The 16,166-nt window shown below is 41.3% G+C and overlaps 1 protein-coding gene across 7 annotated transcripts in view; it reads right to left on the reverse strand.

Moving 5' to 3' along the window:
• Positions 1-16,166, reverse strand: part of FILIP1 (filamin A interacting protein 1) — a 263,869-nt gene that overhangs the window by 14,036 nt on the left and 233,667 nt on the right. For 6 of the 7 annotated variants that reach the window (XM_007540004.3, XM_060205409.1, XM_060205410.1 and 3 more), the window contains one exon: positions 11,334-11,673. In XM_007540004.3, coding sequence (XP_007540066.1) covers positions 11,467-11,673 — 207 coding nt within the window. In that variant the 3' untranslated portion in view covers positions 11,334-11,466. Of the gene's footprint in view, positions 1-11,333; positions 11,674-16,166 lie in introns of those variants that run through there. The other variant, XM_060205408.1, reaches the window with a different exon arrangement.

A 16,166-nucleotide genomic window follows, 5' to 3' on the forward strand; every position in this document is an offset into this window, starting at 1 on the left:
AGTATGGTGGTTGATACATGGGTACAACTTCTCATCTCCCCATGATAGGTGTCAACAGAACACTCTCAGGTTTCTTTGCTTTTTAAGATTTATTTTATGACAAGAAGGGCAACAGTGAGACAGACAAGAATACCACTTCATCATATGTGTTACCAGGGATCTGAGCCATGACAAGTGAGCAAAGCCCTGCACTCTGCCCAGTGTGCCACCTCTCTAGCTGCCAAAAATTTACTTTCTGGAGGCCCAAGAATGGGTAGGAGAGACTGAATGCAGGGAAAGAAAAGCTTCACACACTGAACTGTGAGTGTCTCCATTTCACCTTTCCTCATCTATTGCTGGAATGCAAACTGCCAGCCCTGGGAGGTTCCTGGAAGATATTTCTCTGTAGAAAGTATTGGAAGACATACAGATAGGTGGATGGATAAGTGATAGGTAAATAGGTAGATGGATAGATGGATGGATGGATGGATGGATGGATGGATAGATGGACGGATGGATGGATGGATGGATGGATGGATGGATGGATGGATGGATGGACGGACTGGTAGAGAAACAGATACATAAGCAAAAGAAGTAGAAGAGAACACCAGGAAGCAGAGGTTTAAACATCTGCAAAAGGACAGGGAGACAACAGCTGTGTAGCAGGTTCTGAGAATAGCCAGTCCAGACCCAGCAGGGAAGCAGAGACCCGGGCTAGGCAGGCCTCCAAGGGGAAAATGTGAAACTGATGTGTTGGAAAGATTACTGATAGGTGCTTGGCAGACCTGTTGGAGCATTTGGAAAAAATAAAGATAACTATATAGAAAAGCAAGCAGATGCAAAATGAGAGTAGATGTGTGTTTGCAGAGGGTTAAGTGGTAAAAGGATGGGAACATTCTCACAGTATACTCTGAGACTCATGTGGGAATAGTATTTACATGTAAACTGTAAAGACATAAATATTGACTGCTGATTAAAAAATAATAACTGTGGTGTAATTTGATCAGGAGGATGGGGGGGAAAGAAGGGAGAGGACAGAATCCTCTGCCAGTAAAACAAAAATTGGGGAGACAAGGTATTATCTGAAACTGATAATGGAAGAGTACAAGTGTACTGTTTAGTAGTAGGCAGACAAATGCCAGAAGAAACAGAGGTTAGAAATTACTTTCTTCTGGGGGCCAGGTGGTAGTGCAGAGGGGAAGCACAAGGACTGGCGTAAGAATTCCGGTTCGAGCCCTCAGCTCCCCATCTGCGGGGGGGGGGGGGGGGGGGGTTGCTTCAAAAGTGGTGAGGCAGGTCTGCAGGTGTCTTTCTCTCCCCCTCTCTGTCTTCCCCTCCTTTCTTTATTTCTCTCAGTACTATCCAACAACAATGACAGCAATAACAACAACAATAAAAAAAGGAAAAAAATGGCTTCCAGGAGCAGTGGATTCGTAATTCTGGCACTGAGTTCCAGCAATAACCCTGGAGGCAAAAAATAAAAAAAGGAAGGAAGAAAGAGAGAGAAAGAAAGAAAGGAGGGAAGGAAGGAAGGAAGGAAGGAAGGAAGGAAGGAAAGAAGGAAGGAAGGAAGGGAGGGAGAAAACTTTCTTCTGTGAATAAAATTGAGGGATAACAAGCACAATGTAGGGATTCAGAGCACAGCGGGCTAAGCACAGGGGGCGCAAAGTTCAAGGACCAGCGAACCCGGTTCGACCCCACCCCCACCCCAGCCCACCTGCAGAGCAATGCTTCACAGGTGGTGAAGCAGGTCTGCAGGTGTCTTTCTCTCCCCCTCTGTCTTCCCCTCCTCTCTCCATTTCTCTCTGTCCCATCCAACAATGACATCAATAACAACAACCATAATAACTACAACAATAAAAAAAACACAAGGGCAACAAAAGGGAATAAATATTTTTTAAAAAGGGCAATGTAAGGAACAGCTGCTTTTGCTGTCTTCCAGTTGAACTAGGTATATAGATCTTATTTATTTATTTATTTATTTGCTTGCTTATTTATTTTGCCACCATGTTATTGCTGGAGGTCTGTCACTGCACAATTCCTCAGCTGCCAATGGACTTCCTTTTTATTTTTCTTTTGAGGGACAGGGGAAGAGATAGAGGAGAAAGAGAGACAGAGAGAGGGAGAGACACAGAGAAAGAGACACCACAGCACTACTCCACCACTAGTGGCACTTCCCCCATGTAGGTACTCCCATGGGATTGTCCAAAGATTCAAACCTAGGTCCATGTGCATGGTGAACTGTGCACTCTGTGATGGGAGCAATCTCCCACTTCCTGTGTGTGAATCATTTTTATAAAACTAAGAAGTAATTTGCAGCTGTGGAGGTGGCTTGAGTAGAACACGGAGAGTACAGGACTTACAAACCTGAGGCCCTGGGTTCATCCCCATCACCAAAGATGCCAGCCCAAAGCTATGGTTTTTTTTTCTCTCCCTTTCTCATAAAATAAATAAGTACACCTCTTTTTAATTTTTTTTTGTAAAATAATGATCGACAAGATTGTAGAATAAGAGGGGTATAATTCCATACAATTTTCACCACCAAAATTCCATATACCCTCCCCATCCACTGGAAGGGTCTTTAGTCTTTATCCCTCTGGGAGTATGGACCAAAGATTTTTATGGGGTGATGAAGGTGGGAGCTCTGAAGTACATTTCTTTTAAAAAGCAAACAAAAGCCAGTGAGTAAAGAATAAATGGCAAGTGTGAAAGAGGAGGCAGAAAAGGTCAAGCGTTTCATCAATGTCTAAACTGGGGAAGGATGGGACAGAGAAAGAGCAATAGATAGACCTAGGATTAGGGAGAGGTTTGTTAAAATCCAGGAAGCCAAAATATATGTCCATATGTGAGGATGTGGCAGGTGAAGAGGAGAAGTAGAAACAGCAGAGGACATGGAGATAATTGATGAGGACATCCTAGAGCAAGAGAGTGTAAGAAAACACCAAACTTATCCTGGGTGGGAAAATTTTAAAATGGCACCTTTTTCTTTTTATTTGAAAATCCTCTCTGCCAAGTTGAAAAGCAAGATCAGAAGAGAAAACTCTAAGCAGAACTCGGACTGGAGTTGGTGTACTACACCAAAGTAAAAGACTCTGGGGTCAGGTCCTGAAGCATAATGGCAGAGGACCTAGTGGGGGTTGTATTGTTATGTGGAAAACTGGGAAATGGTATGCATGTACAAGCTATTGTATTTACTGTTAACTGTAAAACATTAATCCTCTAATAAAGAAATAAAAAGAAAAGAAAACCCTCTCTGCCCATTTCTTCTCTCTCTCTCTCTCTCTGTCTCGCACTCACTCAGTGTGCTATCACCTGTGTTTAGACTCTTATCTAATAGTCCGTGGTTTTCCTTATCAGAAAGACTCAATCCCCCCCATTCCAAATCTATGAGATAATGAGACATTCAAATCTTTGTACAACTTACATTCCAGAAAATATCTTCAATTCCCTCAAATTACACTCTCCACATACTGTGCACACCAAAACTATTCCTTCACTTTTTTCTTGAAGGCAATCCAGTAAGAGATGAGTAAATGTACTAAAATTTTGAGAAGGCTCAACTGCCACCCATAGATCAGTCCTCACTGAAAATACAGTAAAAACTGAATCACTCAGGGGTCGGGTGGTAACGTGAAAGGTTAAGTGCACATGGCAAAAAGCACAAGGACCGGCGTTAGGATTCCGGTTTGAGCCCCCTGGCTCCCCACCTGCAGGGGGGTTGCTTCACAAGCAGTGAAGCAGGTCTGCAGGTGTCTATCTTCCTCTCCCCCTCTCCGTCTTCCCCTCCTCTCTCCATTTCTCTCTGTTTTATCCAACAACAACGACATCAATAATAACAATAATAATAACCACAATGATAAAACAAGGGCAACAAAAGGGGAAAAAATGCCTCCAGGAGCAATGGATTCTTAGTGCAGGCACTGAGCCCCAGCAATAACCCTGAAAGCAAAAGAAGAAAAATAAATAAATAAAAGCAGAATCACTCTAAGCAGATGGCTTCAAAAATGATTATTCAAGAAATAATAATTATTTTATTTATTTATCTTCCCTTTTGTTGCCCTTGTTTTTCATTGTTGTTGCAGTTATTATTGTTGTTGTTATTGATGTCGTTGTGCTGTTGGATAGGACAGAGAGAAATGGAGAAGAAGGGGGAAGACAGAGAGGGGGAGAGAAAGATAGACACTTGCAGACCTGCTTCACCACCTGTGAAGCGTTGCTCTGCAGGTGGGGAGCCAAGGGCTCCAACCCGCATCCTTAAACGAGGGTCCTTGCACCTCGCGCCACATGCGCTTAACCCGCTGAGCTACTTGCCCAACTCCCTCAAGAAATAATTAAATACCCTTGGGGCCAGGCTCCATACAAGATTTTTGGTGCCACACATGTTGATGTTAGCTGCTATCTATCTTACCATGGGGAAACCGTGAGCACAAGAATACTATTACTATTATCATTACTATTATTATTTTTACCACAGCACTTGTCAGCTCTACTTATGATCATAAGCTACAGGGGATTGAACCTGTGACTTTGGAGCCTCAGGCATGACAGTCTCTTTGCATAACTATTATGCTATCTACCTCTGCCCAAGAGCATTATCCTGTAGGAGAGGATGGGGAGGACCTCTACAAATGTGTGGTCCAGGCCCCCAGGGGGCGCCATCACACTGAATTCTATGGAAAGGACACGACACCCTGGAAAATTTTTTAAATTCCCAGGTTAAGATTTTCAAGTTGGCTGATTTCACTTTAACATGATTCCTCAGCCTCCGTCCAAGATGAGGCAAAGGAGAGGACTTCATTATTCTTAACAGTTGAGTAATGTTCCAGTATGCCACATACATATGCCACAGATTTCCTAGCCACTCATCTGTCCTTGAACTGCTTCCAAGTTTGGACTACTACAAATTGTGCTGCTTTGAACATAGGAGTACATAGATCATTTTGGATGGGTGTATTTTTTTTCCTTTGGATAAATCCTCAGGAGAGGAATTGCTGGATCATAAAGTAGGTCCTTCTCGAGAATGCTACAACTGTACTGTAAACCATTAATCCCCCCCAATAAAATGATTATTTAAAAAGTGTCACACAACCTGGAATCAACCTATGTCTGCTGACAACTGACTGTTTGCAGGATATATACCCATTGGAACATTATTCTACGATTTAAGATTCATATTGTTTTTTTGGAGACAAAATGGATGCAACTAGAGGTGAAATAAATAAAGGAGACAAAAAAAAAATTAAGCTGAGCAGCAAGTGTACACAGAGGCTTATAGACAGCCTGAGACCTACCTGCTTTATTTTATTACACAATACCTCCCAGGACACAGCACTGACTAACCTTTTAATCCCACCCCACCCCACTTCTAAGAACACTACACTGCATCTTAAAAACATCTAATTCACAAGTAGAAGCTGTCTTTGGAGTGTGCGTTTAATCCTTCACCTCTACTGTTCCCATTGGATTTCATTCCTAATGTGTGGTTTCAAATAAAGCTTGCCAACAAATGTAGAGTTGGTTCTAAAATTTCAAAGAATATCTGCTGTGGCAGTTGCTCTTTATCATGTCTGGAAAGTGAGTACATGTTGTGCCAACAAGTTTTCTTAGCAGTTGTACTTTGGAGGTGGCTCTGCTCCAAGATCCAGATGTATAAACATCCTGTCCATGCTCCCATAAGCCTCTTGGAGGCCCGTCCCTACGGAAGGTATGGACTTCCAGGCAGAAATGACATAAGTGCTGCGAGAGTAGGCAAAAGCAATACAGCAGTGGTGACAGCAAAATCACAGTTAAAAGGAAAAGAAAAAGAAAGAAAGAGAGAGAGAGAAAGAAATAGAGGAAGGAGAGGTGGGTAGAATCTAAGGAATGCAATGTTTTGTTCTCTTGATACCATTATTTGTTCAAATGTGGTATGTTATGGTTCAGTGTCACTGAATATCCTAAATGCCAGAGAGGTATTTGAAAAATAGTAGAAGTGCAAATATCCTTTTTTTTTTTTTTTTGAAGGAAATGGATGTCCACTTTATAAATGGGGAGAATTTCCCTTTAAAAATGCTAGTCAAGTAGGAATTGCCCCACTTTTCTAAGGGAGGCTGGGTCATCCTACTCTGCCACTCCAGCGCTGAAATGAGTGCAGCCTGGAATGTCCCCAGCTGTGACTATGGACTATGAGTTCAGACTGACAAGGACTCAGACACTGTACAGGTTCCTGTGTTAAATGTGACTAGATATGGGCCCCGGGTTAGATCATTGTGGCAAACAATTAATTGCTAGCTGTTAGGCTCAGCAAAAATTAGTAAAGTCATGGGCCCCTGGGAATATATATAAAATAGATTACCTAGCTTTTTCCAAAATGGAGACCCCAAATCTCATCTGCTATATTCTTACCTTTAGATTCCTGATCATTAAGCAATTTGTTCTGCTTTATAACTTAACACTTTTCAGCCACCAAGTTGCAGATGCTACTATGATGCCGATCTGATTTCCATGGGCAGATGACCTCGCCAATGTGTCCTGGAACCCCTCCTCCCCAAAGCCCTACCCCACTAGGTAAAGACAGAAATAGGCTGGGGGTATGGATCAGTCTGAGAACATCCATGTCCAGCAGAGAAGCAATTACAGAAGCCAGACCTTCCACCTACTGCACCCCATAATGGTCCTGGGGTCCATACTCCTAGAGGGATAAAAAATAGGAAGGCTTCCATTGGAGGGGATGGGATACATTACTCTGGTGATGGGAATTGGCCAGACTCACAAAAAAAAAAAAAAAAAAAAAAGAGGAGATATCACAAGAGACACCACAGAAATCCAAAGTATCACATAAGGCTTCAATGAACAGCTATATGCCACCAAACTAGAGAAACTGAAAGAAATGGACAAGTTCCTGGATACATACAAACTTCCAAAATTAAACAAAGAGGAACTAGAAAATGTGAATAGGCCAAAGAAATTGAAACAGTTCTCAAGAACATTCCCAACAATAACAGTCCTGGACCAGATGATTTTACAAACGAATTCTACAAAACCTTCAAGGAAGAGTTAATACCCCAACTTTTTTCAGATATAATTTTTTTTTAGATGAAATTTTTTTTTTAAGTTTTGGGTTTTTTTTAAAAAACTTAAAAAAAAAATTGTCTTCATTTATTTTGAATAGAGACAGCCAGAAATCAATAGGGAATGGAGTGATAGAGAGGGAGTAAGACAGAGAGACATTTGCAACACTGCTTCAACACCTGCAAAGATTTACCCCTTCAGGTGGGGACCAGGGGCTCAAACCCTGGTCCTTGCGCATTGTGATATGTGTGCTCAACCAGGTGCACCACCACCCAGCCCCAATACCTCTACTTTTAAAGCTCTTCCAGAATGTTGAAGACACAGGAATACTCCTTTCCATCTTCTATGTAGCCAACATCACCCTGATATGAAGAACAGACAGAAATACAATAAAAAAAGAAAACTATAAATGAATTAAAAAGTTTCTGCGCAGCAAAAGAAACCACCACCCAAACAAAGAGACTCCTTACAGAATGGGAGAAGATCTTTACATGCCATACATCAGACAAGAAAAAACTCTCCAAGCTCAGCAACAAAAGAACAAATGACCTCATCCAAAAATGGGGCGGGGACATGAACAGAATATTCACCAAAGAAGAGATCCAGAAGGCCAACAAACATGAAAAAAAAAATGTTCCAAGGAATTAATTTTCAGATAAATGCAAATCAAGACAAAAATGAGATACCACTTCACTCCTGTGAGAATGTCATACATCAGAAACGGTAGCAGCAACAAAAGCTGGAGAGGTTGTGGGGACAAAGGAACCCTCCTGCACTGCTGGTGGGAATGTAAATTGGCCCAACCGCTGTGGAGTGCAGTCTGGAGAACTCTCAGAAAGCTAGAAATGGACCTATCCTATGGCCCTACAATTCCTCTCCTGGGGATATATCCTAATGAACCAAACACACCCATCCAAAAAGATTTGTGTATACCTATCTTCATAGCAGCACAAAACCTGGAATCAGCCTAGGTGTCCCAACAACAGATGAGTGGCTGAGAAAGTTGTAGTATATATGCACAGGGAAACCCTACTCAGCTATTAAAAAATGGTGATTTCACCTTCTTCGCCTTATCCTGGATAAAGCTTGAAGAAATCATGTTAAGTGAGCTAAGCCAGAAAGAGAGGGATGAATCTGGGATGATCCCACTCATAGACAGAAGTTGACAAATAACGGAAGGAAGACAGACAAAACTTGGACTGGATTTGGTTTGTTGTACTAACGTAAAGGACTCAGGTGGGGGTGAGGTGGTAGTGTTCAGGTCCTGGAACATGAGGGTAGAGGAGGAACTAGGTAGGGGGTTAGAATGTTATTTGGAAAATTGAGAAACGTTGCACATGTACCAACTACTGTATTTTATTGTTACTGTCCACTGTAAGCCATTAATCCCCCCAATAGAGGGGGAAAAAATGAAATGACATCATAAGCCCTTTTGTGGGCCTCTCTAGGACTGTGCCCTCACTGTGAAGTAGCAATGGTAGGAACTGCCCCACTCTCCAAAGGGAGAGGTCATCCGGAAATAAGTGCAGCCTAGAATGTTTCCAGCTGTGACCATGGAGTGTGAGCTTGGACTGACAGGGACTCGGAGATTACACAGGCTCCTCTGCTAAATATGAATAGACATAGGTCTTAAGTCAGATTGATGGGTAAAGAGTTCATTGTATTTATATGCTTTCTTCAAGTTTGGGAGCTGTTCTCTGCCCTAATCCAGCTTTCTAGCCCTATTATCAACTCTTACACCACCTCCCCACAAAATATTTTTAGTCTACTTGTATGTTAGCTATCAAACTCAGGCAAAAATGACTAAAGTCATGGTCTCCTTGGAAATATACCTAAAATAGACTTCCTAGCTTCTTTACACCCTACCATCCCTAATTTCATCTGCTCTCTTCCTACCTTTGGTTCCTGTTTATTAAACAATTTGTCCTGCTTTATATGCTTTCAGCCATCAAGTTGTAGGCACTACTAAGATGCCATCCTGATTGCCTAGGTGGACAACCTCACCAATGTGCCCCAAAGCTTCACCTCTCCAGAACCCTACCCAACTAGGGAGAGATAAAAACAGGCTGAGGGTGTGGATCAACCTATCAATGTCCATGTCCAGAGAAGAAGCATTTGCAGAAGTCAGAACTCCCATCTTCTGCACCCCAGAAAGAATTTTGGTTCATACTCCCAGGGGATAAACAATAGGGGAGTTTCAAATAGATGGTATGGGGCACAGAACTCTGGTGGTGGGAATTGCATATAATTTTGTCCATACTATCTTAAAATCTTATAAATTATTATTAAACCATTATAAACATTTTTTAAGAATGGGGTTCTACCATTATATAATTCACCACCATTATATAATTCAAAACCACAGTATATAAAGAATAGGAAATCGATGGAGTCAGGCAGTAGTGCAGCAGGTTAAGCACAGGTGGCACAAAGCACAAGGACCGGTGTAAGGATCCCAGTTTGAGCCCCCGGCTCCCCACCTGCAGGGGGGTTGCTTCACAAGTGGTGAGGCAGGTCTGTACATATCTGTCTTTCTCTCCCCCTCTCTGTCTTCCACTTCTCTCTCTATTTCTCTCTGTTCTATCCAACAACAAGGACAGCAATAACAACAATAATAACTACAACAAGGGCAACAAAAGGGAATAAATAAATATTTTTAAAAAGAATAGGAAATCTAGTGTATAATGCTAGCATTAACTGTTCCCCCTAAATTTATAAATCCAAGACCAGATTTAATTAGTTCTCTTTTTTAAAATTTACTTTATTTAAATCTATTTTATTTGATAGGACAGAGAAAAATTTAGAGGGAAGAAGGAATTACGGAGGGAGAAAGACAGACACCTGCAAATTTGTTTCACCACTTGTGAAGCTTTCCCCTGTAAGTAGGGAACAGGGGCTTGAACCCAGGTTCTTGTGCACTATAATGTGTGCACTTAACCAGGTGTGCCACCACCCAGCCCAATTCAATTAATTTTCTCTGAGGGAATTCAGAGAAAAATCACTTTATCATGAAGCATGATGGTATATGGACTTTTTGCAAAATACTAACAACAGGTACTGTCCAAATAGTTTTGGATTTTAAAATTCAAAATAGAAAAATAACCTGTAACTTTGAAGTTGTTTGTTTTTTTTGTAAAGTTTGCCCAGTTGGCTAAAAACTTTGCTACTGAGTACTGCCTATGTGAAAACTCATATTGCTAAGCTGTTACTAGCCTTGAGCTCATTTGTGGTTATTTGACTATGAAGCACAATGTCTGTTTAACATAGTCTTCTCACAAAGACACTTGGCATTTTGCAATCACATACTATTTCATGCTTATTAAAACATGCTTTAAATTAATGAAGACGACTTAAAAAACACACAACAGAAGCAAATCATAATTCACTTTGGCATACCACACATACACATCCAAAATCATGAATCGGTTCTATAGCTGAAAGTACAATTCCCATTTAATTAAGAAAAATAGATTTGGATTAAATTGAGGTATACCTACTACTTTTTTTTTTTTGTTCTGGGCATTAATATATCAGAATTTCTGCTATTTCCGATCCACTACAACCTCTATTGAGCTGTAAAGAGCCATTTGGCAACTTTAGTCAAATTGCTCTATAATTTAAATCAATTGCACACTTGAAAAGAAAGTGAGCCTGACACTAATGGTTCTAAAATTATTGTCTGAAATTCTGGGAATGCTTTAGAGAAGGCCAAAACTTCTGCAATACACTCAGACACACAAATATGGTGGGGGTTTTCTTTACGATTCTGTATTTCATTTTCATTTTATTTCATATACAAATGATTTCCTGAAATAGGCTTAAATATTCTTTCTTTCTCTCTTTCTTTCTTTCTATTTTCCTTTTGTGAAACATCAGAGGTTCAGGTCCTGTGATAACTGAATGTGTTCTCCTGCACATGAAGCAAATTTGGGATTTGATAGGGCCAAATAACAATCATTAGACTATTTCCTACTCCACAGTGGAATTTTTGTAAAAACAATTATTTGTGGAACAAGACCTATGAAAGGTAACCTACAATTAGGAAATAATGGAGCCAACTGTGGAGAGGATGTGACCGACCCAGCCTCACCTCTTACTGATGGAGAAACTGAAGCTCACTCAGGTGGGTTAATGACTGAATCCTCTTTCTAGAAGGGAAACTGGGATTTGGAGCCAAACCTGACCAACCCCCCCCACCCCCCTCCCAGCAGTCTTACCCAAAGCACATGGCAAACTAGTTTTGCTCGTTAGTTCCATTTCCCCAGCACCCAAACGTATCACAAAATAGAAAAAGACACAGGGCAATTAGTTGATGCTTTTATAAACAGGATATTGGCAACTTAAATTAGTACATGGGAAGAGTTGGCACAAACAGACGAAGGGTCTTTTTCACGGCAGCAGTAGCATGGGCACGACATACCCCCTCAGCCACTGCCCTCAGCCCTTCCCCCCTCCAAGAGAGGTAGCGCTGCCGGCTGCAGATTTCTTCAGCTCTATTTTCATAGACTGAGTCTCAGCTCGAGGCTCGAATTTGGTCAGATTTCCTGCTCCTGGGGCTGCCACTACTGGCTTTCCTGCTTTCATACCTTTTGACATAGGAATGCGGGTGGGTGTAGGCCGCTGAGCTGACCCGTCTTGTCCCGTCTGTAAGAGAAAAACAAAAAGAGACAGACAGGAGAGGATGGTGAGTTTCCCTGGCTATCCCCAGACCACACTCACATCCAAAATTACTGTCAAACACTTGGAGTTGATGTCTATTCTGCTGCGCCTCCTTTTCCTCTCTAGGAAGAGGTGGTGGGGTTTTTTGTTGTTGTTGTTGTTTGTTTGTTTGTTTTTTAGATTTATTTAGAGTGAACCAGATTATCACTTCAGCACATGTAATGCCAGGGATCAGGGATCAAACTTGGGGCTTCATGAATGCATTTTACCTGCTGTGCTTCCTTCCAGGCTACTGTCTCGGAATTTCCATGCACAACTTCCCTCTCTCCTCAAGCCCGTCGCAGACCTCTTCTCCCCTTACTGAAGATGACTCCTATTTCACAGAGAAAATCCAGACTATCAAAGAAACTCAGGCAACTCGACTCCTGCAGTTCCTCAACTGACCTCAGCTTTCTTTAAACGATGCAGCTTTTCTCTCACCCGCTAATGATGACAGACACTTCTAGTTGTTGCTGTTGTTGTTATTATTATTATTATCACTGCCAACCACCCCTTCCTTTTTAAATACCTGTTAAAATGCCATGTTTGCTGAGCCTACCTTTGCGGAGGTGGCTCAGCAAACATGGCAAGCACATCTGAAGCCACTGGTTCAATCAGTATTACTATCTCTCTCTCTTACAAAAGAGAGAAAGCAAGGAAGGAAGGAAAGAAGGAAGGAAGGAAAGAGGGAGGGAGGGAGAGAGGGAAGGAAGGAAGGAAGGAAGGAAGGAAGGAAGGAAGGAAAGAGGGAAGGAAGGAAGACCTTGTAGCTATTTCCTGTCTCTGACTACTCCTTGTCCCTTTCTTGGTGACTCCATGTGTTACCTTACCTTTCTTCTAAATATGGGTTCCATGTTCCAGTCTCATCCCCCTACTTTTAAAAATTGAGAATTATTTTACATAATGAGGGCAGTATCAAATAATGTCATTGTTTATTCCTCTCTCTCTCTTTTTGTTTTAATTTCACAGACAGAGATACTACAATACCAGAGCTTCCTCTAGTGTTGGGGTACTTTCATGAGGTGTTAGGGTTCAAACCCAGGCAGTGAGCATGGCAAGGCATGCACCCTACCTGGTGAGCTAGCTATCTTTTTGCCCCTTAGCTGCACTATTCAATCTATTCACTTGCTTTTTCTCTTCTTTCTTTCTTTCTTTCTTTCTTTCTTTCTTTCTTTCTTTCCTTCTTTCTTTCTTTCCTTACCACACCTCTACTCAGCTCTGGCTTATGGTGGTGCTAAGGATTAAATCTTGGCCCTGCAGTACAGCACACATGACAGTCTGTTGTGATACCACTGATGCTGTCTCCTCAGCCCTCTCGTCATTCAGTGACTGCAGACTAGCGGGCAGTTCATGGTTCAATCTTTTACATTTCTTATGCACTATAAGAGAACAGACATAGGACCTTGTGTATGTGTGTCTGATACTACTAGCTCATCTCACCAGTTCAATTTTACTTATATTTGTAAAGAGAGACACCAAGGCACCTCTTCACCATCCATGGAACTTCCCTCAGTGCTGCTCCTGATACACTCTTGTGGTGAAGGAGTTCAAAGCCAAAGTTACAAGATCTGTACAAAATATTCTACTGGGTGAGCTCTTTTCTGGCATTGCTTTCGTCCCTCTTTTTTTTTTAATATGTTATTTGTTTTATTATTTTAATGAGAGAAAGATACAGAGAGACCAGAGCACTGCTCTAGTATCCTGGGAGATGACACAGTGGGTAAAGTTTTGAACTCTTAAACATAGAGTCCCCAAGTTTGGTCCCCAGCATTATTGCATGTGTCAGAGTATTATTTTCTCCCTTGCCCTCCCTCTCTCTTACAAGCAAATCTTGAGGCTCACTAGTGGGCCTGCACTAAGTTATAACAACTTATACCTCCATGGTCTTCTTGCGAGAAACAATAAAAAGAAACAAGACCTTATATAGCCAAGGTCTGTGTGGCCTACGAAACAACATGGAACCCACATGAAAGATGAGTCCATACTGAAAAGCCATAGTGGCAAACCAAATAGTTATTTTTCACTTTGGACTCTGCCATAATTCCATGTGTGCAGAGAATAAAAATTAGTTATACTGAAAACAAGGGAACATTAGCTACAACTTCTTCTGCTACTACTTCTTCTTCTCCTTCTTCTTCTCCTCTTCTTCTTCTATTTTTCCAGAGCACTGCTCAGCTCTGGCTTATGGTGGTGTGCAGGACTGAACCTGGGACTTTGGAGCCTCAGACATGAGAGTCCCTTTGCATAACCACTATGCTATCTACCCCCGCCCCCATTAGCTACAGTTTCTAGACTGAAATAATAGGCTCAAAAGTTTCTAATGTACAACACAGGAAGTTGTTTAGAGTTTAGAAATCATAATTTCCAGTCTATTCACTTAAATTAAATTAATATGCATACTTTTCTGAAATTTCATTTGCTAATTTGCTTGCAATAAGTGAAAACAATCACTAGAGACATTTTCAAAAGCAGAATTTATTTTTAAGCTCTTTTTTATACTTTTGATCTACTTTTTTTTTTAAACAATCTCATATAAACTCCAGCTGGTTATTAAATAAATATTTATCAGGCACCTGTTATCTGCAAGACACTATTAATAAAATAGTGTTTAAACATGTCAAGTCGCTTCCTTTTTTACTTCTGAAAAACATTTTTTAGTGGTTCACCTGGTAGGGCACATGTTTTGTCCTGGCATCAAGCTGGGAGCACCATGGACCATGGGCACAGCATGGGAGCACCATGGACTGCACTGGGGCGGGTGAGGGGGGACAGATGGTGGATGGACACTGAAGTGTTTATTATCTCTCTGATTGTCTCTCCTCCCTTAAAAAGTATAAAGGTTGGACCAGGGAGGCCATTAAATAGTATACCACATTTCCCCACTGATTCATTCCTCAGTACACAATAAACAAATAATAAAGAACAACTCGGAGATGATATATAAAATAGGAATTCTGTTATACTGCTGGTGGGAATGCAAACTGATGTAGCCCCTATGAAAAACAGTATAAAGAGCCCTTATCAAATAAAAATGGAAATGCCTGATAGTCCATAATACCACTCTTGGGCATTTATCTAAATGACACAAAAGCACCAATTTTCATGAAGGGACACAGAATCCACTATGGCCATGGCTGCATTATTCACAATAGCCAAGGAGTGGAAACTACCTTACTGCCCATATATGGATGGCTGGATAAAGAAATCATGGGACATATACTCAGTGAAGTACTACTCCACAATTTAACAAGATGATACCATGGGTTGGGGAGAGAGCATAATGGTTATGTAAAAGACTCTTGTGCTTGAGGTTCTAAGGACCCAGGTTCAATCCCCAGCACTACTATAAGCCAGAGTTGAACAGTGCTTTGGTTTCTCTCTCATCTCTATCATTAAAATAAAAATCATAAAAAGATGATATTGTGTCCCATGGGAAAAGATGGATAGAACTGAGATGATTATACTTAGCAAAGTAAAAAGCAGGTAAAAGACAACTACTGGATGGTTTTGTAATAGTGGAATATAGATAGAGAATTGAAATATATGAACTTGCAAAAGGAGGGGAGGAGAAGGAAAGAAAGAAAGAAAGAAAGGAAGGAAGGAAGGAAGGAAGGAAGGAAGGAAGGAAGGAAGGAAGAAATAGAAGGAGTAGCCAAACTCACTAAGACAAATTTTGGGGAGCAGGATTAAAGGGTGCACAGAACTCTGGTAGTGAGTTTGATGTGGAAATATATATACCCTTGTGATCTTATAAACCACTATTAAGCTACTCATAAAAATTAATAAGAATAAAAATGTTTTGGCGATTCAATCCTTAAACATTATTTCTGGAATACATTATGACTGAGGCCATACCTAATCACATATTAGATATGCCAGGTTATAGAAATGTAGCCCAGGGACACTTAATTCTTTTATTGCCTCCGGGGTTATTGCTGGGACTCAGTGCCAGCACTCACTGCTCCTGGTGGACATTTTTTCCATTCTTCTTTTTATTGGCTAGGATAGAGAGAAATGGAGAGAGGAGGGGGAGATAAAGAGGGGGAGGGAAAAGCAGACATCTGCAAACCTGCTTCACCGCTTGAGAAGTGACTCCCCTGCAGGTGGGGAGTGGGGACTCGAACGGGAACCTTGAGTGAGTCCTTGTGCTGTGTACTGTATGCTCTTAACCTGGTTCACTACCACCTGGTCCCTGGGACACATAATTTTTCATGCCCGTTGGCCACTCCCCCAATGTCCATTTTAAAAAGTATTCTAAACTTACTTTATAAAGTTCTTTGAAATTTTTTTACCATTATTTACTGGATAGAGTCAGCCAGAAATTGAGAGGGGTTGGTAGAGAAGGAGAGAGACAGAAAGACACATGCAGCCCTGCTTCACCACTTGTAAAGCTTTCCCCCTTCAGGTGGGGTCTGGGGGATCAAACCCTGGTCCTTGTG

The sequence above is a fragment of the Erinaceus europaeus genome, chromosome 13 (assembly GCF_950295315.1).
Source record: "Erinaceus europaeus chromosome 13, mEriEur2.1, whole genome shotgun sequence".
Classification (NCBI taxonomy): Eukaryota; Metazoa; Chordata; class Mammalia; order Eulipotyphla; family Erinaceidae; genus Erinaceus; species Erinaceus europaeus.